Source organism: Leopardus geoffroyi, chromosome B1 (genome assembly GCF_018350155.1).
Source record: "Leopardus geoffroyi isolate Oge1 chromosome B1, O.geoffroyi_Oge1_pat1.0, whole genome shotgun sequence".
NCBI classification, from domain to species: domain Eukaryota; kingdom Metazoa; phylum Chordata; class Mammalia; order Carnivora; family Felidae; genus Leopardus; species Leopardus geoffroyi.
In genome coordinates, this window is record NC_059327.1 from 202594811 (window position 1) to 202622655 (window position 27845).

Genomic DNA, 27845 nt, shown 5'->3' on the forward strand with positions numbered 1-27845 from the left:
GCTCTGCGGGCGCCTGGGTCGTGTGCGCCTGCTGCGCTCGGGCCAAGGGGCAGACCCCCGAAACGGAGAAGGGCCCCCAAGCCCGTCACCTGGAGCCGGGACACAAAGTGACCGGGTGGGTGTCTGGCAACCTCTGACCTGGCCCCCGCCGGAAGGAGCTCGCACTCACGCGCGGCGTGGGGAGCTCCGAGCCGCTGGCTGACTGTGCAACGGACCCCCCCCGAGCAGCAGACCGCTAGACAGCAACGTGCACACGGCCGGCGGGTCAGGACTTGAAACTGACCAGACCGGTGTCACGCGTCTTTTTTCTTTGGAAACACTTCCTTGATGGAAACTTCTATGTTCGCGTAAGGAAGTCATGAAATAGATTTTCTTCTCCTTAAACATCTAACACTACGTCATCCGGGTATGATTAAAATACAATTTAATTACCTGATAAAGTCACATGAGTTAACAAAAAGCATCACGCTGGCATCATTAAGCGTTCAGTGAAGCAGAGCTTTGTAGAAAAATCAGAATGCAAAAGGTCATCCGACCGGAGAACCTCTAATAATGAGCGGCTGGCGGCCTCGTCCGGCCCCACGCTCCGGGGCTGAGCCCTCCCGGTGAGGTCGGGAGTCGGGACGGACACAGGACCATCAGACGAGCGTTCAGAAGGCGGCAGCCATTTCCAGTATCTTCCGGAACCAGCATTTGGGGTCAATGTCCTCATCAGCTGGATGAGCTCACTCAGACTCAGCTGAGCGTGCCGCTGCGCCTACAGCCTCGACTTCAGACTTTCCACGTGGGTCTTACTGGCAGAAAACTCCGCCCACCACGATGCCCGTTCCAGCACTTGGCTCTCCTGAAGGACGGCGGTCCAGAGGTTTTTATAGAGCTGCGAACAAGGAGCACACGCGTGAACGATACGCAAGGTTCCTGAGAACGGCCGAGGGGGCAGACGCAAACCCCCTCGTTAGCTTTTGCTGAAAACACAGGACGTTCTGTCACCTTTTAGAAAACTTGAAGGGGATCTAATTCAGGGAAATCTTTGTCTCTAACCGAAAGCAAAGGGTAGAACGCGTTTACGAAGACGGCTCCTCACGCCTCCTGCCCGGACTCTGCAAGCGCGCACTAGCCTTCAGCCCTGACATGCCCTGTCCCCACGCGGCTGCCGGCAGGGCGGGCGCCCGGCACGCACTGTCCCCCTCTGTCCGGCTTGCCGCCTCCTCCGGGACCCCCACACTCAACTGCCTCCCGCTGGGCAGCCCCGCGGGACAAGGAGAGCGGCCGCCATCCCGGACAAAAGGCCGTGAGCGTCGCGGGAGCTGGTGGCTGGTCCTTCGCCCACCCCAAACCCGGCCCCCAGGCTGACCTCCAGCCCGCGGAGACAAGGAAGGGGCCTACACTGTGCCTGGCTGGGATCGACAGATTTTACTTTGGAGAATCGCCTGCAATTTGCCTCCGACACTGCTCTGCCCCCTCCCAGACACACACACTCGGGCTCGCCTGGTGCACGGGCTCCGTGGCCGCTTGGAGCTTCGGGCTTCGCTTAACGATCGTCTCTAATAACCTCTGGCGGCTGTGCTCGTTCACTCAAGACAAACGTCTCACGTGGCAGCACCTGGCTACGGTGTGCGTCACAGAAACCACCCCGACAGGTGAGCCTCGGGCCGGCTCTGGTTCCCGCCGTGGAGCCCCCACACTGCGGGACGTGCCCCCGGGCACCGGTCGCTCTCCTGCCCGTCAGCCTGGCTGCCTCTGCAGGGCAGCCGCACGGGCACGGGCTCGAGTGGGGCAGCCGCACCGGCGCCTTCTGCGAGCGCCAACGCCCCCCTGTGCTCGGGGCCCCGGGGGCGGCCACGTCCCCGCGCTCTGTGACGCCACCGCCCCTGCCGTGTCTCCTCCTCACGCGCCCCCCACGAGCCCAGGCCAGCCCTCTCCCGTGGCCTCGTCGGCACGTCCTCCTCTGTGAGCCCGAGGGGGCCCTGGCCACACCGGGGACCCATTTCGGCCTCCTGCCTCCTCTCCAAACAGTAGATCTGTCCCCAAACCCTGGCTCCGTTGCCCCTGGCGGGGCAGCTGTGGGCAGGCCACCTGGCTTCTCCGGAGGGTGGGTTTTTCCCCGGCACGATGGGAGTGCGACATGCCCCGTGTGGGAGGGGGCCAGACGCCCAACCCTGCAGCGCAAGGACGGCAGGCCTCCGTGAAGGCCACTGCCCCCTGCCAGCCTGAGTCAACGGGGGATTTCTGTCCTGCCCACCCCGGGGCCCAGTGCACCATCCCAACCGCACGTGTGGCCTGGGCCGTGCCCCCTTCCCGGATGTGATCTTGCAAAGTACCGAGTCCAGCGTTCCCCTGAGCACACGTGCAGGGGTCCTGTCCCCTTTTGTCCGATTTCCATCGAAACAGAGCCTGGGTCAGCGGCACGTGTCCCCACGGAAAACACATGGTCTTCGGGGTCGGGGGTCAGGTGGGAGTCAGTCCTGTTCCACTGCCCACAGTCGCGAGACCTCAGGCAAGTGACTTTAACACACTGAAACGTCCCCGCGGTAACACAGGGGCAAACACGGGGCCGCCTGTTGGTAGCGCGGTGCTGGGAGGTGCTGAACAGACCCGTGAGCATCAGCCAGCACACAGGGTTATGAGCTGGCTCAGTGACAAGCACAAGGATCACACGGCAGGACAAGGTGGGGGCACACGCCTGGGGGGGGGGGGGTCACACGCCTGTGGGGGGGCACTTTGGTTGGAGCCAGAGAAGACCTGAGGGGGGCATTCTGCTTGGACCCGATGAATGGAAGTGCTCCAGGAACAGCAGGTACAAAGGCCCTGGGGTGGGAAAGCTCACACACCACAACAGAGAGGGATGGTGAGGCTGGAGTCCAGAGGGCCGGAGGAGCACGGCATAAAATGACCCTCGGAGAACCAGGCAGAGGTCAGGCCGCCAGGCTGGAGGTGTGGGAAGGGCCGTGCCTGAAGTTTCCGGTATGAGGGCTCAACAGAAGAGCAGCTGGACGAGATCACTTTAAGAAATCATCCTGCAGCATGGCGCGACAGGACAGATCGGGGAGCCGAGGGGGGGTTGCCGGGAAGTGCAGGAACGAGGGGTGAGCGCCCGGTGGCCAGAAGGGGCCAGGAGCCAGCACGGGAACAGGCCCCCGGGGGTGTGAGTGCGAGGGCCGCACGAGGGCCTGTGCTGACCTGGCGCCCCGGGCCGACGAAGGTGGTGCCGCCGCCCCCATCTCAGAGGAAGGCGGGCTGGGGGGGCAGGATGGCTAAGTCACCCCAGACGTCTCCCGGCCGCTTCCTCCACCACCGCCCGAGCGTGACAAGTCCCCAGAAGGCGCCAGGGCGCTCCGGGCCCACGTCAGCATCTTGGGCTCTGCCACAGCCACCACCAGCCCCCAGAGCAGCCCCCGCTCGCGCTCGGACACACGGCGGTTCCCGCCGGGCCGCAGGGGGACAGCTGCGCTCACCTCGCCGTCGGCTCTGCCAATCGGTGAGTCCAGGATAAAGTCGGGAGGGGCGATCACGTCCACCAGGGCAACGGCATCGTCTTTCAGCTGTTGGGAAACAAAGTCCGTATGCCTGGCAACCCCTGCAAATCTCCATGGCGACCCCTAAGAAACAGAGCCCGGGCCGCCTGTTGCCACGACCCGCTAGCAACGCTGACCACAGCAGGCGCGCGCGGCTCGGCCAGTAACGCATTATCTTTTCGTTGGCCTGGACTACAGATCCCCCGGGGGCGCGTCTGAATATTTTCACCACGTTGCTAATCACTCAAGACTTCCAGCGTGTTAACTGCTTTTCAGTAAGGTAGGGGCCCCTCGTAAAAGCGTCCTGCGGGCTCGCTAACTGGCAGCCGTCCTCCGAGATTTGTGTCTGAATCCCGACCCATCTGGGCAGCTGCCGCCACAGCAGAGGAAAGTATGTCCGGAAAAAATGTGACGGGGAAGGTGTTTACGGGGGCCCGGAAGGCTGTCCCACGAAGGCTGTTGGTGCACAGCGCTTTTATGACTCTCCCCTCGTGCGAGTCACCTTTCACTGGACACGTGGAACTTACGTGAGGAGCCTCCCAAGAGCTTTCTTGAAATGCAGAAGCGTTTTTTTCCCAAAATAACCGTGAAGGGTCCCGGCTGCGCTGACCAGAGCCCTGGAGCGGGGCAGCCTCAGCGATGGAGGCAAGCAGGCGGCCAGCGCGGAACAACGGAGTCCGCGAAGCAGAGGAAAGGAGAACACCCGCGGGGCTCAGAGGCAGCTCTTTAGCGTCCCCGCCCGTCTGCCCCGCGGCTGCGTGCCCTCTGCCCCTCGGGCCTCGGATGAACAAGCCTGGAGCCGTCCGCGGAGCGAGGCCCCTCGTCCAGACAAGGAAACGGTCCGGCTCGGGGGCCGTGCGTGGGGTCTCCGTCTCACCGGTGGCGCACCTCGGCCGAGGCCGCACACCCGCCCACGATGCCCACGTGAACCACCGGACCGGGCTGGCGCCCCTCCGCCTGCCTGACCCGGGCCTCCCCGAGCGAGAATGGGGACCTGGCCCTGCCAGGCGGTGGACGGAGACGAGGCGTCGGCTGCACGCTGTGCACGTGACCACCTGGCCTGCGGGGGTCACGGTCACCGGGCGGGGGGCTCGGGGGGCTCAGCTGTTTGAGAGCAGAGGAACACCCGCCGCACTCTTTGTAAACGGCAGCTGGCCCCCGCGGAGCCCACACAGGAAATCCCTGTGGTCGCTGGTTTTGCTCGAGGAACAGTAAACGTGGCCACACGCCGGGGCGGTGCAGCCACAGACGCTGATCCAGAAACCAGGAGGCAGAGGGACCACACTCACGAGGGGTCCGGGGAGAGGGGTCACCTGGAACTACATCAGCTCCGAGCACGGGGAGGGGACAAATGAGGTGGCCCCTCACCGGCCATTGAGACGTCTGATAAAATGCTGGCAGGGCCTTGACTTAACTGCCCAACGTCAGGAAGACAGAGGACGCAGCTACCTGCGGGGGCTCGACAGGGCAGCACCAGCACGTGTGGCCCTCTAACTGCAAATCGGTTCAAAGTAAGGACAGACGCCCTCAGCCACACCGGGCACACTTTCACCTGCCAGCCGCCCACGGGGCTGTGGTGATCACAGGGGACAGCACGGCCCCAGGACACGTCCACCCCCGTAGACGTTCCCACTGGACACGGTGCCACACGAACATAAAGCGGGGGCTGGACCCACCTGACCTTTCTGGATGACAAAGGTCAAAGAGTACAAGACACAAAAAAATAACGAGGCACCTGGGCGGCTCGGTTAGGCGTCCGACTCCTGATTACGGTTCAGGTCATGAGCTCATGGTTCGAGGGATCGAACCCCAGGTCGGGCTCCGCGATGCGCTGACAGCACGGAACCTGCTTGGGATCCTCTCTCTCCCTCTCCCTGCCCCTTCCCCACTCGCTCCTGTGCGCTAAGTACCTAAATAAATAAGTAAATAAGCCACGAAATGAATTTAAGCTGGCCACCGAGTACCTTGGAAGGCTCGAAAAAAGAATTACCAAGGTAGTTGTAAAACAGTGTATTACAGAGTCCGGATTCTAAGACGCTCCCCGAAAATCACTCTTTGCCTAACATTTCTGACACGGGCATATTTTCCCGTTCTGGCCCAAAGTCGCACGCACGCTCGTGTGTGTGTGTCACCAGGCAGCGGTTACCCGGAACGCGGGTGAATCACAGGAGGGTGATCGCGACTCACCTGTGCGCACAGGTCGAGGATGGCGTTCTCGATCATTTTACCCGCCTGCTCACCAGAAAAGTAGCCACCTGTAAGCAGAGGGCGGGTCACACTGGGCACGGGTGCCCTGCGGCCACATGGGCCTCTCCGGGCGCCCCGCCCCGCCCCCCGCCGCAGGAGGGCTCCCTGCCACGCAGGCCCGGCTGCAGCCCTTTTCCAGGAACACGCTGGCCGGGGCCAGGGCTCCCACGTCCCTGTCCCATCACTGCGCATGAGCCTGGAGGCCGCGGCCACCACCGTGGCCGGCTTGCGGTGGCGTCTAGTGGGCCCAAGCATGCAGCCTGTGCATTTGAGAGCACATTTGCTGCAGAATCTCTTCTTTGCCTTTTGTGATGGAAACTGCCCGTCACTGGGAGTTGTGTCGTAAAGCACGCAGTCTCCTGCCCTGCACCTGCCACACCCTCTGTTTGAACCGCCCTCCCCTCTGCTAGCCTCGCCTGAGCTCTCGTGGCCTCCGGGGGCAACACCAGCCCCGAGGGGGAACCTGGTTCTTGGCAAGGGGAGTATGGCACACAGGCTGACTCCTCACCAGCCCGGATGCACGCACAGGACACTTACAGACACAGCATTAACGTGTCCGGAGGGAGACTGGGGAAAAAGGTCTAAAGTCTCTCCTTGGAAGGACAATAACGAAAACAGGTTGAGAAGCTCAGGCTTGCCCCATGTTCACCAGTCTCCCGGGAATCAGCCCGCACACCACCTCCTCCAGGCTGCCCTCCTGGGTCCACAGGCTGGGCGTTCCTGAGGGTGCCTCCCAGCAGCCTGGGCTTGTGTCTACGTAGGACCTATGGGACTCGAGGGGCGGGTAACCAACTCCCTGTCTGGCTAACGTGGGCCTTCTGGAATATTCTCTGAACTGGAAGTGGACTTCAAAGGGACCCTGAGTGAAAGCGAAACTACGTCGGCAACATCGTCCTGATGCCACTTTTCTTACCACGGGGCTGGAGCTCCTCATCTGCCCACAGGCTCATGCAGCCTGTGAGGACCGCTCAGGACGAGGAGGCAAAGCCTCCCGGACAGAACAGGCTGCACTCCGGGGCGGGACAGGGCGGGGAGAAGGGCTCAGGGGCGGCCGCAGGGCCTCACCTCGGTAGAGCAGGGCCGTGTGCTGGTTCAGGGACCACAGGGCGTAGAGAGCACTGAGCCGCTGGAGCACGGCCCGCAGCGGGGGTGGCACGCTGGGCTGGTGCACGTACTCGTGGAACCTCCGCACCACCGTCAGCTCCAGGAACGCCAGGGCCAGGGAACGGCAGCGGTACACCTTAAAACAGAGCACGGCCCGGGGCCACCGACCCCCGTGAGCGGGTGGCCGGGGCTCCCGTCACAGCGGTTTCCGGTGGAAGAAACCCTCGGGAACACAGACGAAGGTCTGAGCTCCGGTGCACGTCCGGATGCGGGGACGACGACAGCAGGCGAGGCGGTGCACGGAGGCGTTACGGCGTGAGAAACTTCCCCGCGGGAGCGCTGCGGACAGGCCCGCACGCCAGAATGCCCAGCTCGAAGCTGGCGTTTACGCTGAGGCCTCGGGAAAGCCGGCGTCAGCGGCCCCGTCTGGAGCACACAGCCACAACTGCGCCCCCAGGAGGCACGAGGGCACGCCGTGGGTCCCCTTCCGCGCCCGGAGCCACGGAGAAGTCGCCGGGCGACCCGGGCCAGCCCCTCGGGGTGACGCTGTGCCCCCTCTCCTGGGCTGCTGAGGAAGCCGTTTCTCCATCCCACTCACACATCTGTCCACAAGTTCGGGGACGGCTGACAGGCAGCCAAGGCGTGGGGCCACCCCCGGCCGGGTCTCATCTGCGGGTGCGGTGCTGATACTGGCTGGGTCTGTGAGAGCAGGAGGTCACTGCAGACCTCTGGGCCCGGTGTCTCCCTTTTTACCCGGCATCCGAAGTACCTGCCAGTCATTGTTAGCTCTGCTCGTCAGCTTTTCTTCTCCATCTCCACTCGATCATCTGACCGGATTTTTTTAAATCAGAAAAACTGCACTGGCATCACCTGACCTGTTATAACCAGCAGGTGGCGCCTTCGCACGGCAGCCTGGGGGGGGGGGGGGGCCGCGTCTACGCGGGGACGGCTCCGCGGGCTGGGCGTCGGCCACCCCGCGCGTCACCTGAGAATCTGCGCAATGACGGCTGTGGAGCCCACGATGTGAGGGCCGCACGGTCTAGGTCCAGATGGCCAGGGAGGCAGGACGCCTGTGTGAGGGAGGCGCGGCCCAGCGGGAGAGGCCTGTGGCCTCTGAGACTCGGTGGGCCAGGGGGCAGGTCTGCTTCCGTTGGCTGCGGCCCCAGACCCCCCGAGGACCGCTGCACTCAACGTCAGGGGCCCTCTGCTCGCTTAAGTCTGCCCCCAGGGACGTCTGCCACCTCAGACACATCTCCGGTTCTCAAAACTCAGGGGTGGTGTTGACATCTTCGTGGGTAGAGGTGGGGGCGCTGTTGAGCACCACACAGAGCACAGGACAGGCCCCCGTCCCACCGAGAAGTGTCTGCCCACGTGTCCACACCGTGGGGGGCCCCTTGCCTCTGGACGGGTCCGGATGGAGCCCCTGCTCCCCCAACCTCCACTAGCCGGGGACACGCGGTGGGGCCACAGCTCTGCTGTTCAGCTCCCAAGCGGTCTTCTGACCCTCCAGGGCCGTGCTGTTTAACTGTCCCCTTTGGGAGTCTGACGAGGCACACCTCGGACCCGATGTGGCCGAGGGTCACCTGTCACTACGCAGCAATGGACCTGGGACCCCGTTTGCAGACGGCGAGCACTCAGAGGCAGGGCCGGTCACACGTGCAGAGTCAGGAGGGATGGACCCTGCCCCCAGCCCTGTCCCCTCTCCGCAGTGTCCCCCGTGCCGGGCTCCCCTCTCCCACGAGCCCCCACCCCCGCGACGTAGAAACCAATCGGGGTCCGGGTGTTCATTTCTGCTGTGCTCTGATCACTGAGGATATCTGCACATTAACAAGCGACAGATACTTCCGGCAAAAAACTAACTCCTAACTGTCCCGGTGTGGACGTCGGCACAGCTGAGCCGGGGCATTGCTCTTGGCCTCGATTTCCTTACGCATCAGAGAGGCCGGCACGAGACGAGAATATGCGAGGGGCCCGTGTGTGGCTGGGGGAGGAAAGCTCATCTGCGTTTGCGAGGCAGACGGCTCTGGACGGGGCGGGGGGGGCTCCGGGAGGGGGTCTCTGCAGCCCACCTGTTCACATTTTCTCACTTTGAGCCCGGGAGGGGATTACTCGGCTCAAAGAGGCAATAAACACAACTATTCGAGAGCCTACTGTGAGCGGGCAGGCGGCGGGTTAGCAGAACGGCAGCGGTCTCTGGCGGCCTCCCCCGCCGAGTCCCGGCAAGCTCGTGCTGGGACGACACGAGAGCAGCCAGCGTCTGCCCCCAAGGGCACGGCAGGTTCGCTCCCTCCATGACCCGCCGGTCACTGTCCTTCGACCCGTGTGGCCCTGGTTCAGGTTAAGCAACTGTCGTGCCTGCCGCCTCGGGCCAGCGGCTGGCTCCCCGCCCGGGAGCCCTTTCCCTCACGGGGACGCTGTCTGTGGGTCATCCTGTACGTGCTGCCCCAGTCTGTGGTCTGTCTCCCGATTTGTTGGTAGAAACAGTGAAAGTTTACATAGTCTGGTCTGACGGTTTTTTTTCCTACAGCTTCTGGGTTTCCTGTCTTAAGAAGGCTGGTCCCCCCACGCCGAGGCTGCATCAGCGTTCCCTGACACGTTCTTCTCACGCCGTCCTGCTGCTCCAGTCATGATACGGGAAGAGACGGCGTCTTCTCTGGGACACATGAACGTCCAGCCCCGGCCGTGAGAGCTCTCGGCTGTCGGAAACGACCCAGTGCTCGCTCTCAAAATGCTCCGTGATCCAGACCAGGTGCGGAAAATGCAGACTGCTCTTGGGCCATTACCTCCCGTCCAGGCCTCACGGCTGCTCCCCGTGCTACACCCCAGCTTCTGAGTGCCGGTCAGCTCAGCAGCTCTCCCCAGGCACCCCACCTCTGCTGGACCCAGAACCCAGGCTGGGCCAGCTGGCCTCTCCGTCCTTTTCAGCCATGCCGCTCACTGAAATGCTGCTACGAGGTCCTTCAGTGAAGGTCTAAGGGTGAATTATTTCTAAAACGGCTGCGCCCCTGCTCGGGGCCCGCCGTCAGGGTGTCGGGCACAGGGGAGGAGGGACAGCACGGAGACCCACAGCCACCCCCCGGGGAAGCTCTCTGGCATCCGGACGGAGGTGCCTTTTGTACCCTCCTCCCCTCCAGAAATGGAGGACCTGTTCCATGTCAACAGTGACGGCCTGACAGGCAGAGAACGGAGGGACGCGGGACAAGCTAACGTGCTGCCGTCGCTGTCCAAAAGACTAAGCCTGCCGTGGCCCCAGCCATTCCACAAGGATCATTTCCCTGCCCCCAGTTTTGGTCATTGTGACACGAGCTACAGTTTACTAACTGCAGCCACCTGCTGAATTCGCTGCCTTGAGGCCCTGGGGCCGACCTGGGTCTACTCTTCCAGGCCTTTCCGATCAAGACGCCATCCTGTTCCCTGAGCTCCACACCTGGGCAGGTGTGTGCGGCAGGCCCCGGGAGACACCACCCGCTTTGCTTCTGGCCGCGTCCACCCGAGCACGGAAGCCGCCGTCCCAGTGTAACGGGAGGGGGCGGGGGCACCTGCAGATGCGCGGATGAGGACGCCGAGTTCTCGACGCAGAGCCTCACGAAGTGAGACCAAGGAGAGGGGACGCCATCAGTTCTAGAGACTTCTTGTTTCCTTCATCCATGGCCTCCCCAACAACACCCTGGGTCATGACGGGCCAGCTCCTGACGCCAGGAGGCGTGTTAGAGCAGGCTGCCTCCATACCGTGGATTCCGGAACCCAGGAGCTGGCCCTGACCGAACACGAGAACCAAAGCCACCCTGGGACCCAAGGCTCCTTGAGAAGGGCAGTCATGACCTGAGAGCGACCAAGTGCAGGGCCGGTGGGACCTCACGTGAGTCACCAAGCTGTCGCCGGTCGGCTGGGAGGGACCAGGGCTGGTGCCTGGCCCCAGAGCCCAGTGTCCCAGCTCCAATAGTGACAGCTCTGGACACTGAGCACTTTGTTTGTTTTGTTAATTTTTTTTGAATGTTTATTTTTGAGAGAGAGAGACAGAGCATGAGTGGGGAAGGAGCAGAGAGAGTGGGGGACACAGAATCCGAAGCAGGCTTCAGGCTCCGAGCTGCAGCACAGAGCCCGACGCGGGGCTCGAACCCACAAACCACAACATCATGACCTGAGCTGAAGTGGGACGCTCAACCGACTGAGCCACCCAGGCGCCCCGAGGACACTGAGCACTTTAAACGCGACACCCACAATCCAGCAAGGTCCCTGCAGCAAACTAGGGTGCAGACAGGTCGTGCACGTGAGGGCACAGGGCAGGAGGGCCTGGCCGGCCACCAGCAGGACATTCAGCTTACGGGGAGAGGGCAGCACAGAAATCCAAAGCAAATTCAAAAAGCAATTTTCAGAACAAGCATACCTGACTGTTGTTTCTTGCTTCAAAGTCACTGCTTCCTGATCTCTTCTCTTGGTTTACCTTCTGCACACTCTCTCGGAGCAAGTAACACACCAGCCACTCGTACGCCGCCAGCGGGACTTCAAGACAAGACACAGAAGAGAAAGTAGCGATAGAGCACCCACGTGTGCAGAGCACTTACGCGGGCGGGAGGGGCAGAGGGTGCAGGCTGCACAGTGATCTTCGTGGCGAGAGTGCGAGGCGGGCCCGGCTCACGGACACGGAGGCACTGGGAGGGCACGGCCTCGGGCTGGGACAGGCACCGGGAGGGCACGTTCTGGCTCCGACTGAGGCCATGGGGCCACAAAGCCACTTTGGGTTGGCGGCAGGTTCTGGGTGACGAGACAGGGCACGTCGCCTCAGTGTCACTACGGATCTGCACGGATGAGAGGACGGCTTCGCGGCAGATGGCGGGCGAGTGGCGGGAGGAAGGGGTGTCTGTTCACTGGCCAGCACGGCCCTTCGTCTCCCTGGGACTAGCGGGCAGCGGAGTGGGGGCTTCTCGCTGGCCCTCCCGGGGCCTCAGCCTACGCGCCTTCCTCCCAAGGAGCTCTAGGCAAGAAAGGAGGTGCCACCACAGAGTGTAGACAGACAGGCACGTGCTGGGAGGGGCCGGAAGAGGGAAGGCCGCAGGGCGCCCCCTGGCCCCGGAGCCCTTCTGCTCAGCGGTTGCCCTCGGCGCGGGGCCCCCAGAAGGGACCACGGGGACCTGGCCACGCTGGGTCTGGCCCCAAAGCCGGGGCGGAGGGTCCTGGGGATTCCTCCTGCGTCACACAGCCCACTCCCGGGGAAGACAGGCGGCACTCGCCGGGGCCCTGCCGCGGACACTCGACTGTCTCAGCACAACTGAGAGGTCCGTGAAAGCACAGATAAACTCACTCACGAGGCCGAGACAAAGCTCACACGCCGAGCGCACACGGCGGCCCCGGTTCCTCTGGGGCCTCCTCGAGCCCGTGCCAGAGTCCGGCCAGGTGTGGTGGCTCCGTGGGGGCCCCCAAAAGACACGCTCACGTCCTGACGCGAAGCCTGCAAGTGTCTTTCTTGGGAAAAGGCAGACGTGAGCAGCTAAGGATTCTAGAGACTCCCCTGGAGAGTGTGGCCCTAAATCCAACAAGTGTCCTATGGGGTCAGAGGGGAGATACACATATGGGAGGGCCATAGGGCATGGAGGAGACACGGAGTGATGCGACCATGAGCCCAGGAGTGCCGGGGGCCCTGGAGGCTGGGGGAGGCAGGAAGGACCTCCCACCCCCAGCCTCTGCAGCGAGCGCAGCCCTGCCCCACCCCCTGGTCCCGGGGCATCTGGACATACCCGCCGGGCACTTGGCTCCACGAGTGACACCAGGACGCCCCGTGTCATCACCCCTCCCCGCCCCCCCCCCCGGGGGGCTTTGTTCTCACCCAGCCCTCCGTCCAGCAAGCCCCTCTAGGCCGGCCAGCCACCTTCCAACCACCTCTCTGCCTCCCCCGACACTGCCTCTGCTAGACCCCCGTTTCCTGGCCGATCCCCCCTTCCAGGGTGGGGCCCCAACCTCAGTGCGCCCAGAAAGCAAGGCTCGGCTGACTGGCACCAGCCCCCGGGCTGGCGTGGCAGGGTCTGGGTGTGGCCTGCTCTCCGTCCATGCCCCCACACCCGGTGCTCCCACACGGCCTCCTCTAAACCTGCAAGACCCTCCGCGGAGCCGGCCGTCGGGGAGACAGCTGAGATCTCCCTGCTCCGTCCCTCCCGAGGGAGGGCTTGGAGCGGTGGCCCCCAGTGAGAGCGCACCGTGGGCCGGGCCCCACCCAGAGCAGCGTGGGGACGACTGTGTACTGCAGGGGAAACTGAGGCTCGGAGAGGCCAAGTGCCCAGCCGTAGGTCTCGTGGACTCCAGAGCCTGAGCTCCGTGACTGCGGCCCGGAACCCGCTGAACGGGTGGTAGGAGGCGAGCCTCTGCCTGGTGCGCCCACGGCTGTCAGAAGCGCAGGTTGAACTGGAGATCAGCCGGAAAGGAAAGAACCGGGCCTCGTGTCAGGTGGCAGCACAGGTCCTCGAAGGCGCCGGGACATTTGCGAAACCCGTCCTCGGCACACACGCTGGCTTGCAGGTCAGAGGAAGCGGGGAGACGTGGAAGGCAGAGCCGTGACCCCCGCCCGCCCCTGAAGGAGACCCTCTGCACCTTCCCGGCAGGCTGCTTCTGCACTGAAGGGTCTCGTGTCCCGGTCCTACAGAGCTCGAGGGTCAGGAAGATTTCACGTACTCTTTACCAAGGACGCAGCCGACGCAAGCCAGGGCCCACGTGTGGGATGTGATGGCCACACGCCCCAGGGACAAGGGGCCGGCCACGCGCCGCACGCTGCCTCCTCCGTGCGCGGAGAGGAACGTCGGCATTCGGGGTCGGGCGCTGTCGCCAAAGGAACTTCTGCTGCATTGTTTCCTCCCGAAAATGCAGGCCAGGGCAGTCACAGGGAAAACACGACTCTGTCCGGGCACGTGTCCTGCCGCGGGTTCGCAGGTGCTGCCTCGGCTTTCCGTGTCTGCGAGGGGCGGCGGGGGGGACCCGTGCGGAGTCCTGGGGACGTCACACAGCTGGCAGACCGCTTGTGTTCCATCTGGTTTCACGACGGGTGATGGTTTCTGGGGAAAAATTCTGGTGGCGTTGATGTCACGAGAGGCATTAGGTTATTTTCCGGCGCGTTCTGTAGCAATGCTGGGCTGGGGAGCCCTGCCACCATCTGAAATCGATCTTCAAGCGTGTCCCACCATGTGTACAAGGGCAGACGGAGACCTGTAGGTCACTTACTGTCTGGAAAGCTGTGACAGAACGTGGCGACCAACGAGAAATCAAGCGGTTAGGGCAGAAGCTTCCTGGATGACGATGGAGGAGAGCCAGCTGGGAAGCCAGCCCGGCCTGGGTCCTACTCTTGCCCCGGCTGCTGACGTGGGCTAGACCGGCCGGGACCACCCGGCCCAGCCCCCTCTAGGGAGACGTGAGCAGTGCGTGCCCCGCGGGGCCAAGCGGACAGTGTGCGGCCGGTTCCAGCACCCACAGCTGCTGCGATGTCTCGGGCTCTCGGTCCCTGGCGGGCGGGCGGCAGCTCCTGTACCCAGAGGACCCAGCGGCCCCCGGACCCCAGGGGACGCTCACTCTGGGGTCTCCTGATGCAGCTGCCCTCCTCCCACGCCGCAGGCGCTCTGCTGACAGCGGTCAGGGGAACAAAGGGCATCTCACGGTGAGTCTGGGGAGGCCAGAGCCACGCGTGGCTGCGTTTACCGCAGTGGCCGACGGGTCCCGAACACAAGCACGGTAGGAGCGCGGTGCCCAGCGTCCCCACGAGAGCCTGTCCCTGCCCACCCGGGGACGCCTGTGCTTCTGGACGAAGTTGCCTTTCCCCCTGCGGCTGCTGGGTTAAGAGTTGGCTACGTGTCCGGCTCTTGATTCTGGCTCAGGTCATCACCTTACGGTTCCTGGGTTTGAGCCCCGAGCCAGGCTCTGTGCGCTGACAGTGCAGAGCCCGCTCCGGATTCTCTCTCTCCCTCTCTCTCTGTCCCTCCCCGCTTGCTCTCCATCTCAAAAATAAATAAACGTTTAAAAAAAGAGAAGAGCCTGGAGAGGCGGGTGCTGCTCTTGCCCCGGGCGTGGCCAGCGGGCTGAGGCGGGCAGGGCCGGAGCAGACCCAGGCGGCCGGGCGCCCTCTCGCTCTCCCGGCGGGTGGGCTGCACTTGCAGGTCCCGGGAGGCTCAGCGGAAGAGCGGCTCCTTTCCGGCCCCCAGGACGCGTGCTCCGAGGTCCGCCTCGCCGCCAGCCTACAGAGGCAGTCCGCGAGGACGCGGAAACCGGCATTTTGGGGACGAATGAAGCAGGTGCGTTCGGTGCTCACAGGTCGGATGACGGTGAGACCAGTGGCGTTTCTGCTGTGGCTTCGAGTGCCGCGTGTCTGACACGGGACTTGACGAAAAGCTGAGCGGGGCCCCGCGGGAGGCGCAGGCCCGGGCACGAGTTCCAGCCCTGTTCCTGTGGGAGTCTCCTCCGGGGGCTTCGGGGGGCTGGTGCTGGGCCTCGGAGCACAACAGGCCGGGCCTGACCCGGGCTCGGCGCGGACACCACGGACGCGCCGCTGGACCTTCCTGGGCCTGGGTGCCGGGGGAGCGTGGGGACATGGAGGGGACCGGACGGAGCGGGGGACGCGACCAGAGCCGCTCCGCCTCACACTGCCTCCCACCAGCACTGCCACCGCCCCGTCCGGGACACCCATGTTCTCTCGTGTTGCTGTGTTCCCACGGCGGACAGCGCGGCCTTCGCTCCAGGGTGACGTTCCAGAGTGAATTGTCACAGCGCACACACAGACCCGTCAGTCAGCCGCTCTCTTCTCCAGAGTCCCGTGTTTCCCCCAGCCCTGGATCAACGCACACGCTCCGCTGGGCACATCCCCCGCCCCCGCCCCGTGGCCACCCGCCCGTGTCACTGAGATCTCAGACGGGCTGTCCTGGGCAGCCAAGCCCAGTGTGTGGGGCCACGCAGAGCCCCTGCTCCTTTGCACAGGCCCGTCCCTATTGGACCATAATGTCGCGTGAGAGCAGGAACCCGGTCGCGGCCGGCTCTACCCCCCAGCCAGGCCGTCACGGCCACGCAAGATGAGCACGGGCACCAAAGGTCATGGCCGCTGAGCCTGTGCAGAGGCCGAGGGGGGTGGGCACACTGCAGGGCGGGGGCCGCGGAGGTGATGCCAGTGTGGCCGGCACGTGCAAAGGCCCTGAGCAAAAGGGCCCCAGCTTCCTGTGAAGACGGCTCAGTCACAGGGGCAGCCGGTGGGCAGGAGCCCAGCTGCCCAGCGAGGCAGGAACCCAGAGCCTCTCCGTCTTCGCCCTCAGAGGGGGGAGGCAGCACCCGACTCAGGAGTCGGGCCGGGGAGGTGCTGGGTGAACACGGGAACCGACCAGCCGCCTGCAGGCCCTACCAAAGCCCCCCACTGCGGTACGGTGTGCCCCCCAGGATCACGAGGGGAGGGAGATGGGGAGAGAGCGTGCTCACCTGACGACTCCAAGCAGCCGGTGCCACTGGGGCACGAGAACCTCTGGTCGAGGATGTCGGGATAGGCTTCCAGAAAGTCCACGGTCCCCAGAGGGCTCTCAAGGCGAGCACCACCTACAAGCACACCCAGGACCTGGAGTGACAGACGCCGTCCCGCCTCGCTGACCCCCCCCCCCCCACCGGAAGCTGGTGAGTCACTGCCTGAGGACACACGTCCTTCCTGCAGACACGGGTGGACGAGCTGGCCTGGTGGGGCCCAGACGGCCCAGCTGCACCAGCGGGGGCGGGGCCTTACCCTGGAGGCGGAGCTCCAGCAGGCCGAGCAAGTAGCCGCTGGTCTGCTGCAGCAGGACGTTGTTGTCCCCTTCGTACGTGCAGTTGGGGTCGTTCTCGTTCCTGAGGTCGCCCAGGCGGTTCACTGCAACGGAGCCACACGCTTCATCACTTCCTGCGCTCGCAGGACGGTACTGCCACCGTCCCCCGGCCCGACCGAGACACCGTGCTCCGAGGCCGCCGAGGCCCCGCTCCTCCCCAGCCGGGTCTCCACCCCCCAGCCTGGCTGCTCTGCCTTTAAGGGGACACACGGAGCCACGCAGCCAGGCCCCCGACGTCCACGGTGCGGCGCTTGAGAAATGCCCGGCGTCGCCCGCGTCTCCCTCTCCCCTGCCGACCGCGGGCCTCGCGAGGGTCGCTGACAGACACGGGCCCCTCAGGGGAGCTGCCCACCCCGTGGAATTTTTTTACACAAGAAACATCAGGTATCAGAAGACAACGCTCAGCTTTTTTTTGTTGTCTCTCCCGCCGACCACGGGACTTCGTCCCTCTGCCTGTTTTACAAGGTACGCTTTCCAGACCCTCCCGTCTGGGTCTCCGTCCTCTGACGGAGAATGTTCTCCACAGGCCAGGCTGGGCCAGGAGGAGCCAGAGGGAAAAGCGGGGGCCTCCCAGGCTCACACGCTGCTGGGAACAGGGCCAGAGAGGGCGCACGAGGTTCTGTAGCCGCCGCCGGGCTTGTGGTCACCTGTGCCACCCTGATCGTTTTCCCCTGACTCGGTGCCCCAGGCCGTAGAGAGACCTCCCTACAGAAACAGTCGGGCGAGGCCACGGAGAAATAACTTGCAATTGCTATTAAACCTAGACAGGGCCCGTGACATCCGCCCCGCTGAGTCGGGTCTCGCCCATTGCGGCTGGCGTTTATACACAGGACACGGACACAGGAGTTTCTTGTCGTCTGCACTGCTGCACGTTCAAGTTCATTATCCCACTTACGGCCCAAAACGGCCAACTGTGTACAGGGACTCCAGGAGTCGTAACGACAGAAACTACAGAACGCTGCACAGAGGACAACATGGGTGAGTGACACGGCACAGCGACGGTCGCCTGTTCGTCAGCAGGGAAGGGGGAGGCGGAGGCAGCCGAGGGACGGCCGCGTGACAAGGAACGGGACAGATCCTCGCCGAGAGCACGTGATTATCCACAGCCCGTCACTGACATGCTCGAGCTCGGCAAGAGCCTGCAACGCTTCTGAAGGTATCCGCTGAAACAAGGCTGTCGCGTTCTGCTGTTTGGGAGGCGCATGGCCTTCTGGGAGTAACTGGATGTTGCCCGTCAATTATTGCAGAACAGGGGACGCCTGAGTGGCTCAGTCGGTTAAGCGTCCGACGTCAGCTCAGGTCACGATCTCGCGGTGAGTTCGAGCTCCGCATGGGGCTCTGTGCTGCCAGCTCGGAGCCTGGAGCCTGCTTCGGATTCTGTGTCTCCCTCTCTCTCTGCCCCTCCCCTGCACACGCTCTGTCTCTCTCTCAAAAAAATGAATAAACGTTAATTTTTTTTTTTTTAATTATTTCAGAGTGGCCCACGGGAAGCTCACGAATAATAACGGCATCTGCGAGAGTACTGAAAGTTCCAACGGTGACGTGGCCCCCGGCCACGTGCCACAGGCCCGACGCGGTGCCAACCGCTTTACGTGTATCAACTCACATAAGCACCGCACGTGCCCGTGTCGCGGTACGCTCCCGTCGACCCTGGTTCGTAGGTGAGGAAACTGAGGCACAGCAAGGCTAGCTGGCGGGCCCGTGGCCGCGCGGCTCGTGACTGGCAGGGCAGGAGCTGGTCAGAGGCTGTCGGCTGCCTGCTCTCCTTACCACACACCAGCTGCCCAAACGAAACGCTCTTTTCCTACGTTTGAGAATTTTTCACCAGAACAAAACCTGCTGGTAGTTTACCGCCAGGTCAGTCGCCGAAAAGTTACGCCTCAACGAACGGATCGCGTGCTTTCTGCTCCGGTTGTCGGCGGGCCCTTCACACCGTCTCTCCTCAGACGTGGCAACATGAGGCCTCGGAGAGCGCAGGGATGTGTCTAGGCCAGGGGGTCAGCAAACTTGCTCTGGAAAAGGCCAGACGCTGAGCCTGATCTCAGGCTCGACGCAGACGACTCGACTCCGTTCATCGTGCGAATGCGGCCACAGAAAACCCATGGGCGGATGGGTGTGGCCACGTGCCGATAAAACTTTATTCGCAAAAACCGGCGGTGGCTGACTTTGGGCGCCTGGCTGCAGTCTGCGGACCCCTTGAGTCAAAAGGAGGGCTACGGACGGGAAACCGTCACGCCTCTCGAGACCTACCCGCCAGATAGCCGTGTCCTCCGCACGCCTCCCGGCATTCCTGAATTCCCCGCTGCGCAGTCCACGAAGCCAGGGGCTTGCTGCCCGACACCAAGGCGTGGGTCTCACGTCCGAGCTCTGCCTTGGGAGAGGAAATCGACAAGAAGAGATGAAAAGAGGCTGACCTCTTTTCATCAAGAGATGACCAGAGGTCAGAGGTCAGTTCGCCCCTAGCGTCGAAGGCTCACGTCCCCTAGTCTAATCTAAGACACACGACAGCTGCGGGAGAAAGTAAAAAACAAAACCACCTTAACCTGAAAAGGGGGGTTCACCTCCGAGTGGCTACACTGTGGTACAGACAGTTCCATGGCAACGAGCAGATGGACCGGGGCTCTGTGCAGCAAATAGACGCCAGGGGCATAAGGGTGATCACAGACGCAAAGCACAGAAGCAAGGAGTCCATCACGGCTCACTTCCCGTGAAGCTCGTGAACCTGAAACGGAGCACTTGCGGAGGAGAGAAGAACCGAAGGCGGGGTGGGGAGGGCGCGCCCCTCTGAGGAGAGGGGCGGGCGGGCCCGGGGCACAGGAGACAGCGGGGGTGACAGGGAGCCACAGGCGTCTCTGTAAGGGTGTCCCGGCCAGCGTCTCGGGGCGGGTCTCACCCTTTGCTTCCACCTGAGGTTTCACAGAAACAAGAGAGATGAACACGCACCCCCGCTAAATGAGATGGTCTGTTTTGCCAATGTTTTCAACTTGAAAACGTCAGGGCCACTCCCAGGCCCTGCCGTGCGCCGGTTAAACCGCTGGGTTTCGGAAAGAATAAAGCGTGGTTACTCTTTAGAACGTTACGAACGGGATGATTCCAATGTCAGCTGCAGAAGCTTCAGTGACTCATGCCGGGGAAAAACACGTTTAATCCCCGTGCTCCCAGGGCCTGTGCTTTGCCGAGCAGTGCACCCTGCTGGCCGCCTCCCGACTCCCGGATGTTTACGCTGAATATTCCAAAACGTGCTAATTTGATACAGGCTTTTTAGGGTGTTGGACTTCACACCGATCGGCAGGATTTCTGACCTGTTTTCAAACCTGTTTTCTCGTGATTCACATTTCACTCGTGCCCGGGAGGCAACGTGAGGGACTATGGAAAGTCCTTCGTAAACTGTTTACACAGGAATCAGCCAAGGATGACTTTACACAGTGCCTGAGCTCAGCGGACGCTCGAATCTGGCATAAATCCTTGACTGTCCATTCAACTCCAGTCAGCTGGATTCAGCCTTTGCAGGATTGTTTACGAAAGGATCGGAGCTGTGAAATCTACTGAGAGGCCAGTATCGTGGATTGTGCAAACTCATCATGTTTTCAAAAGCAGAAGGCCAGCTGAGCTCACGGACTGGAATTAGGAGTCACGTCAGCCCGTCCTTGAGGAGCAGGAATACGGACGCACACCCGAACGGTCCACACCACAGCGAGGATTCTGGGGGTCCTGAGCCGGGGGGCGGGGCACGGCTAAGGACACGCCTCACGTTCGCCCCACGAGGCCGCCACGGACGGACAGATGTCGTTCGGGAAGACGGGTTGACGTGTGCCGTTCAACCTCGGCGACAGCTAACGAGGTTCGATACCGCGGAGAAAAGAGAATCGCCTCTCACCTGCCTGGTGCTGCGGTCCATTCCCATGAGGCCTTGCTGAAACTCCGCCAAGTTCAGGAAGAGCCATTTGGAAAAGTGGTCTAAGGCATACGCAGCCGCCAGGTAGGGAAGTAAACGCCATCGCTAAAATCGACGAGACGCTTACGTTAACACAGCACGGTCCTCCCACAGAGCCCGCCCCCGCTCGCAGACAACACCCTCCTCCTCCTGAACCCACCCCCTTGGCGGAGAGCGCCCCCCCCCCAGGCAGAGACAGCACCCCTCCCTTCGTAGGGAACCAACTCCTCCTCAGAAAACGCACCCCCGCCTCGTAGGGAACCCAGCGTCCCCCTCAGGGACCCCCACCCCCCCGCCCACTTGCAGGGAACCCAACTCAGCCTCACTCAAAGGTGCTCTTTGTGTAGCAGGTTCAGGGGTCTCACCAATGGACCACTGGGAGGGTGACTATCGGCCCCCCCACCACGCCGGGCTGCACAGGTGATCGCTTATGCTTTGAATGCCCACCAGGGACCAAGTGATGACCCCTCAGCCACCTGGGAAAGTGAGCCCCACAGGGGGCCAGGAGTCCGCCCGGGCAGGGAGGGGGTCTCTGCACGCCCAGCGCCGCACGGCTGGAAGGGCGTGGAGGAAAAAGCGGGAAGGGACCCGGCAAACGGGCACCACCCCCACCTACCGCTTACGGAACAGAGGGCCACACATCCTGCCAACCGCTCTCCGTGGACTCGGGCATATAATCCTCATTGCCACCCCACGAGGAGGTGTCATCGGTTCTGGTCCGTGAGGAACCCAGACCCCGGGGAGGCGGCACAAGGCGGCCCTGCTCAAGGGCACACGGCCAGCAGGGTGGAGCCCGAGCTTCGTGGCCCAAGCGGGCTCCCGGACCGTGATTCACCCTCGATGACCAGCAGTCGGGCGCGCTGACCTCGCAAAGGCCACGGGGCTCGCGGGGAAAGGACGGCGTGTGCCACACAGAAGTGAACCAGACGTTCTGCTTCTCCTCGTTTGCTTATTACGAAAACAGGCGCGCGGCCACGGTGAGAAGCAGGAGAAGAAACAGATTCTCTTACGGTTCCCTCAGGCTCTCCCTCAAACACCCCTGCGTTTCCACAGTGCTCGGCCCGAGACGGGGCCGGGCTTCGCTGCCGGACTCGGACAGGAGCCCCCTGTCTGACCGTCAATGCCCCCACCTGTGAACTGGGAACTGCGCCCCACCCGGTGAAGGCCAAGTGCGCCAGGAAGGTGTGTGAGAAGCGTGGAGGCCGGGCGTGAGAAGGGCGGATACCGCACAAGCACCGCGTGCTCCCGGGATAAAACCGCGCCCCCTTTGGCATCCAGGCCGCCTCGTCCCCAAGGACGGGCCGGAGGAGCATCCCTCCCGCTACTCTAAATGCTGTCACCACAAACGGCCCGAGCGCCCGGCTGCTGCGGCGGATTGTTCCCGCGGGGTTGCTTCTTCAGGACGTGGTGAGGGAGCCAGAGAGTGGGGGCCGGGATGAGCCGCCACCGCCGGACCCCGCGGAGGCTTTGCGCGCAACCGCACGGGAGCCTCACCAGCACACGCTTCTCCCAAGGGCCTCATTCGGGCCACCGCACACACGCCTTTTCCCGAAAACGCAGGTTCGAGAAGCCTCCTGCCCAGCGGCCAGGCTCCTTCCAGTCAGTTGCCCTGACCGTTGCCTGACGGGGTCTGACGGCCCCCCAGCAGCCAGAGCGCAGCGGCTCAGAGACCCGCAGGTGCCCCCGCGACAGGAGGGACAGGCCGGGACGCCCGCCACAGCCGTACCTGCGTCTGATACTCGAGCACCGGTACCTCCTCCTCGTCTGTCGGCCCGAACTGACGCCGTGTGGCTGAGAAACGAAGGGCTATGGAAACGGCCAGCTTTAAGTTCACGACGGACATGGCCACGATGATGGCCCGACCCATGGAGAGGTTGTTCAGGGACGCCCCAAAGCGCTGCTTGGTGTCCTACAGGGAAAGCACACGTGGTGAGCGCGAGCGGGACTCCCGGCGGCCTCGGGGACAGCAGCACGCAGACGGCTGCGCCCGATGGTCCCCTGGGCGCCCCCCGCCGTGCACCCCCAGGCCAGGACCGCCGGGCGGGCCGGGCTGCGGAGGTGCAGGTGTCATAAGGCCCCCAGCAGGGACCCTCCGGCTGCAGGAGGAGGGATGAGTGCCCCACAGGGCGCCACCCCCAGCCGCCTGGAGCCCCCCCCGAGGCTTAGCCATGCCCAGCACGAAGCAGGGACCCGGCGCCGAGGCGTCGCCACTTGGTGCCAGCGTCCCGTTCCCGTGACCCCCGGTGCCCCAGAATCCTCCCTCCCCGCGGAAGACGACCTTCCTGATGGCATCTTTTCACGCGTTCTTTCACGACAGCTAACGGCCTCACGGGCACCGTGTCAATCCGCCGCAGACCTCAGGGCCCCGGGCACCGTGTCCCACAGTGGTGGTGCCGTGGGCACATCCCGCTGCCAGTCTTAACTCCTCCGGGCACCCCGACCTCCCTCACCTCTTGCCGCCTCTCCCGGCTTCGCTTCTTTCATTCTTCAGACTTTTCTTCCGCAGTCACACCCACGGTGGAACCGGCCCGCGCCTGCCGGAGGGTGTTCCCCACACCCCACACGCGCACCCCGCCGCCTCCTCGCACGCAGAAACCCGGAGGCTCAGGGAGCTTCCCTCCATGGGAGCCAGAGCTGCGCCCTCTCCCGAGATCCCGGGTGCGTCTCTGGGAAACGTTCTCATGTCTCTGCGGCGTGTCTGACGCGTGAGCTCCCTTGACTCGTCCCTGGTGCCGCACGGGCCCTCGGTCGGGTCTTCTCCCCATCCTCGGACGCTCCTCGCCCCTGCTGCTCCCACACTTGCCTCCTCTCGTGCCGCTTCGGCCTCTGCTGCGCCTTCCGCGGACCCCTCCCTCGGGCCTCCCAGCCTCTGACCCACACCTGCTCCGTTCGTCCCCTCCTCGTGTGCCTTCCATCCCTTCGCCGTCTGGTTAGCGTCTAGCGAACGGTTGATGTTACTCTTTCCGTTCCGAAGAGACTCTGGTTTCGTGCTGATTTCTCGTCCCTAGCGCCCCTGCCACGCTTCCTTCCAATCCTGCCGTCCCGACTCCAGTCAGGCGGTGCGTGTCCTTGGACAGAGTCCTCCTCCGACGGGCCCACCTGACCTCAGACACCGGGAGGCGACCAACCGCTCCAGTGTGTCCGTGACCATTGTGTGTCTATCACTCAAAGGACTCCGGGATGTGGTGAGCCCCGGACACCAGAGAACACTGTCACCCCCATTTGGGATGGCCGCCACACGCCCTTAAACCCTTTGCGGGAACAGCACCAGCAGGGGGCAGCCTCCCTGACCAGCCCTGGAGGGCTGGGGGGGTGAGCAGCGTCTGGCATCATGCCCTGGGGGTGCAGGGGACCCAAGTGCCGCCTTCCTTGTTGGTGACGCTGGAACCTGAACCGAGCGGGGTTTGCCACTGGCCAACCCAGCTGGGGTGGGTCTCTGGGCAAGCCCCGGGAGCGTCCTGTGCAGCAGAGGGCCTTCCACCCGCGAGCTTCCCCTGTACCTTAAAGGGGGTGATGTAGGTACCCTCGGGGGTGACGTCTCCAGTCTGGTTCAGGAGGGCTCGGCGAGGAATTCTCACCTTGTGGAACATGGCAAATCTGTGGGGAGATACGGCAGGACTTCTGGTGACACGAGGCTCCGGCCCTGACATCAGTCTCCTCTCCTTCCAGAAACCCAGTCAAGTAAGAGCAAAGGAAAGCCAAAAGGGTGCCAATCCCCCAAAGAAAAAGAAAATGGGAGAAGATAACAGAGACAGGAAATTTCAACGAGTTTTTCTAGCTAAAAAGCTTCAATAGAGGCTGCCTGGGTGGCTCAGTCGCTTAAGTGTCTGACTTCGGCTCGGGTCACAATCTCACGGTTCGAGCCCCGAGTCGGGCTCTGTGCTGACAGCTCAGAGCCTGGAGCCTGCTTTGGATTCTGTCTCCCCCTCTCTCTGCCCCTCCCCTGCTCTCACTGTCTCTGTCTCAAAAGTAAATAAACATTAAAAGAAAATGTTTTTTTAAAAAGGTTAAATGAAAAAATGTGGTGTGCGTGAGGCAGGGCTCTGGGCCAAAACAACGGCCGCATACTGGGAATCACGAGCCAGGTTCCTGACGCCGCTGGGACAAAGCTGGTCGGTCAAGGAAAAAGGAGACAACTGATTTTTTTCAGGTTCTCACCCTTCAATTTCATACCAGAATCCACGATACGATGTGAAAAATCAACAAACTTAAGGTTTTGAACTCTCGTGTGACACAAAAGAACACCGTTACCGTATCAGTGATCCAAAAGCAAACAAATCCGTGTCTTCTGAAACTCTGAGAAGAGCCAACTCACTCCCACGTCACTTAGGGAAGCTATTTTTTACGGCTGTCAGGTTGGGAAAGCCTATTCCTTTGTCTAAGGGACAAGGTCAGGCAGAGGACTGGATGTTCCATAACCTGAACAAAAACCCCAAACCACCTTGTGAATATCGAGAGCTCCCACGGCGACCAATCTCATGACCAAGAGCACTTTGAGTGCCATCCAGAACGCTCTCTGGCTCACCCACGGGAGACGGCGTTTAAAGCATGGCGTCATCAAGCCGGAGGGGAGCAGGGCGCCAGTTCTGCCCAAGCAGGGTCCTGGCCACCTCCTCCCTCCGTCCGTCTTCGTCTAGCGCCCACCCCCTCCGGCCCGGCTCACTGACACAACCACCGCTGGGCTCTCTGCCGGGCCACGTCCTCAGTCTGTCCTGCACGCGGGAGCACGGCCCTTTCCAAACTGCTGACCGGAACGGGGACGCCCCGCACCAGTCCCTTCAAGCCCCCAGCCCCTCAGAGAGAGGTGGGGAGAGGGGCCCTGCCTAGAGCCGGGGGGCGCCCGCCGTGACCCTCAAACAGGCCAGGCTCTCCCGTGGTCCCCGTGCAGGTGGCCCTCAGAGCCCGCCACCCCCTCCAGAGGCCCGTCAGGCCTCTCCTTTCACCCCCCTGCAGGGGGTACCGGCCCTCTCCCCGCACCACTGCAGGGCGGCCCCACTCTGCAGTGACTGCCTGCTGTCCGCGTCCTTGCTCAGCCACCTACTTCTCAGTGCCAGTTTCTGTGGGTCCGATTCACCCTCTTATGACGGGGCCATCGGGCCTGGCACCTGGCGGATGCTGAGACAGCCACGAGGCGGGCCAACAGCAGGTGACACGCTATCCCCTGGGTGCCGCTGATCTCTACGCCACTCCCCGCGTCCAGGCCGGCCTTCCAGGACCCCGGGGAAGAGCAGAGACGGGGCTGTGCGCAGGGCGGGCAGGAGGGGCCCCCTCCCAAATTCCTTAGGAGGCACCCAGGGGATCTGCAGGTGAGGGATGCTCGGCCCCTGGGGACCTCCAACCTCCGCGGGCCCCCCTCCCGAGCACGAGACGAAGAGGAGCGGCAGACGGGCCCCGCTGGGAGACTCTGAGGCCCTGCCGGGATCGGCCGCCTTGTCCGGGCCTCGTGGGGTGGCTCCGACTGGGCGCGGTGGAGGCCGCGGGGGGCCCAGACGAGGCCCAGACGGGGTCCCCCCCCCCGCCGGGCAGTGAGGGCAGCCATCCGCCTTTTAAGAGCAGACTGAGCGCCAGCACCCCCGGAGAGCTCCAGCTTCTTGCTTGAAAGCTGAGGAATGCTTTTTCGAGCACGACTGAAAACTCCAAGCGCCCTTTTTAAGGAGTGGAAAATCTTCCCCTGTCGTGCCACAGGAGCTGGAACAAGGCTGAGCCACATTTCTACTTGTGCAAGTATTTGCTGGAGTTCGACCGAAAGCACAATCTCACACACTCTCGTCTGGGCACGTGCGGACCACAAAATCTGTTCCAGAAACAGATGGTGGCCAGCCCGCGGGTGTGGGCGTGACAGGGTGTGTGACCCCAGAGTGTGTGCAGCACGATGTGTATATGACACGGGGTACGTGGGACACAGGGTGCATTGGACACGATCTGTGTGCATGTGAGAGAGGGTGTGACACAGGGTATGTGACGCAGCTCTCAAGTGACAGGTGACGTGTGCGTCCCAGCACGCTTTCCTGGCCCCACAGGCGGCCGGGAGGGTGAGGACAGCACTGAGGGTCCTGGTGGCTCCCAAGCTGGAATCAGCAGGCACCAGAGAGCCGAGCAAGCACCCTCGGGTTAATGACCCTGCAGAGGAGACCGCGGCCATCGGGGCCGGGCACACACTCACCCGTTGTCGATGCCGTTCAGCCCAAGCTTCTTCCCTATGTCGCCAACCATCACCCCCGGCATGGGAAGAAGGGTCTTGGGGTTCCGGATCTGTACGAGACACAGAGAGCCGCAAACGGCAACTGTTAGGACCACACAAAAATCTCAAGGATACGTTACAAAACCCCGGTGACTGAGCCGTGGGCTCCCTTCGTGTGTCTGCAGGGGGTAAGTGGTGCCCTTCAGAAACGTGACCTCGTCTGGGATCTTTGCGACTGTAATTAAGTGAAGGATCTGGAGACGAGGGGCTCCCGGATGACCCAGCTGGGCCCCGAATCCAATGACAAGTGTCCTGTAAGAGACAGAGGAGGGGAGGACGTGGGGAGAAGAGGGTGTGGCCACCAGGGGCTGGGACGAGGCAGGAACAAGATGTCCCCTAGAACCTGGCGGGGGTGGGGGGTTCGACACGGATCTCAGACTCCCGGCCTCCAGGACCGTCACCGCCTGTTGTTTTAAGGCGTCGGTTCGTGCCGTTTGGCTACCACGGTGCCGGGCCAGCAGCTGAGGAGTCCCCGCAGCCTGGAGGCCGTCCGGAACATCCATGTCACGTTCAAGTCGGCCACAGGGCTGGCGCCGGGCTGTAGCGAATGACAAGATGGCCGGGTGCGGGGGGAGAACCATCCTCAGATTGGCTTTGGGCGACCGGTAAACACGCTTCCCTAAGTCCAGGCGCGGCGAGCCGACAGTCCTCACTGGGCGAGCTCCGTGCAGGGACACGGAGCGTCCCCCCCGAACACCTTCACGGGGGCGATTCCGCACCCGCTGGGAGCCGGCACCCTCCCCCCGACCGCCGGGGACGAGGGCGCCTGAGGCCGGCTGGCTGTCCCTCCCAGAGGGCGCCCCAGGCATCCAGCGCACGGGTCGGCCCCACCACAAGAGGATCACCCAGCCCGAAGGTCAACAGCGTCTGGGAGCTGGAATACTGAGTCTGCACTATTGGGAACTTTTATTTTAGAGGAACACTCTTCTGCCTACACTGATCATCACGATAACGGTATTTTGGGGACAACAAAGGCTGAACCCCCAACGCAAACA

General features: G+C 63.1%; 1 protein-coding gene across 4 annotated transcripts in view; it reads right to left on the bottom strand.

Annotated features, from left to right (window-relative positions):
* Positions 1–407: 407 nt before the first annotated feature.
* Positions 408–27845, bottom strand: part of ACOX3 (acyl-CoA oxidase 3, pristanoyl) — a 42313-nt gene continuing 14875 nt past the window's right edge. The window contains exons 7-18 of one of the 4 annotated variants that reach the window (XM_045474690.1): positions 26773–26861; positions 24110–24206; positions 22336–22518; positions 20553–20675; positions 18926–19046; positions 16597–16719; positions 16302–16415; positions 11254–11369; positions 6828–7002; positions 5703–5770; positions 3456–3542; positions 408–877 (exon numbers count right to left, since the gene is read on the bottom strand). In XM_045474690.1, coding sequence (XP_045330646.1) covers positions 758–877; positions 3456–3542; positions 5703–5770; positions 6828–7002; positions 11254–11369; positions 16302–16415; positions 16597–16719; positions 18926–19046; positions 20553–20675; positions 22336–22518; positions 24110–24206; positions 26773–26861 — 1416 coding nt within the window. In that variant the 3' untranslated portion in view covers positions 408–757. Of the gene's footprint in view, positions 878–3455; positions 3600–5702; positions 5771–6827; positions 7003–11253; positions 11370–16301; positions 16416–16596; positions 16720–18925; positions 19047–20552; positions 20676–22335; positions 22519–24109; positions 24207–26772; positions 26862–27845 lie in introns of all 4 variants that reach the window. The other 3 variants (XM_045474689.1, XM_045474691.1, XM_045474692.1) reach the window with 3 other exon arrangements.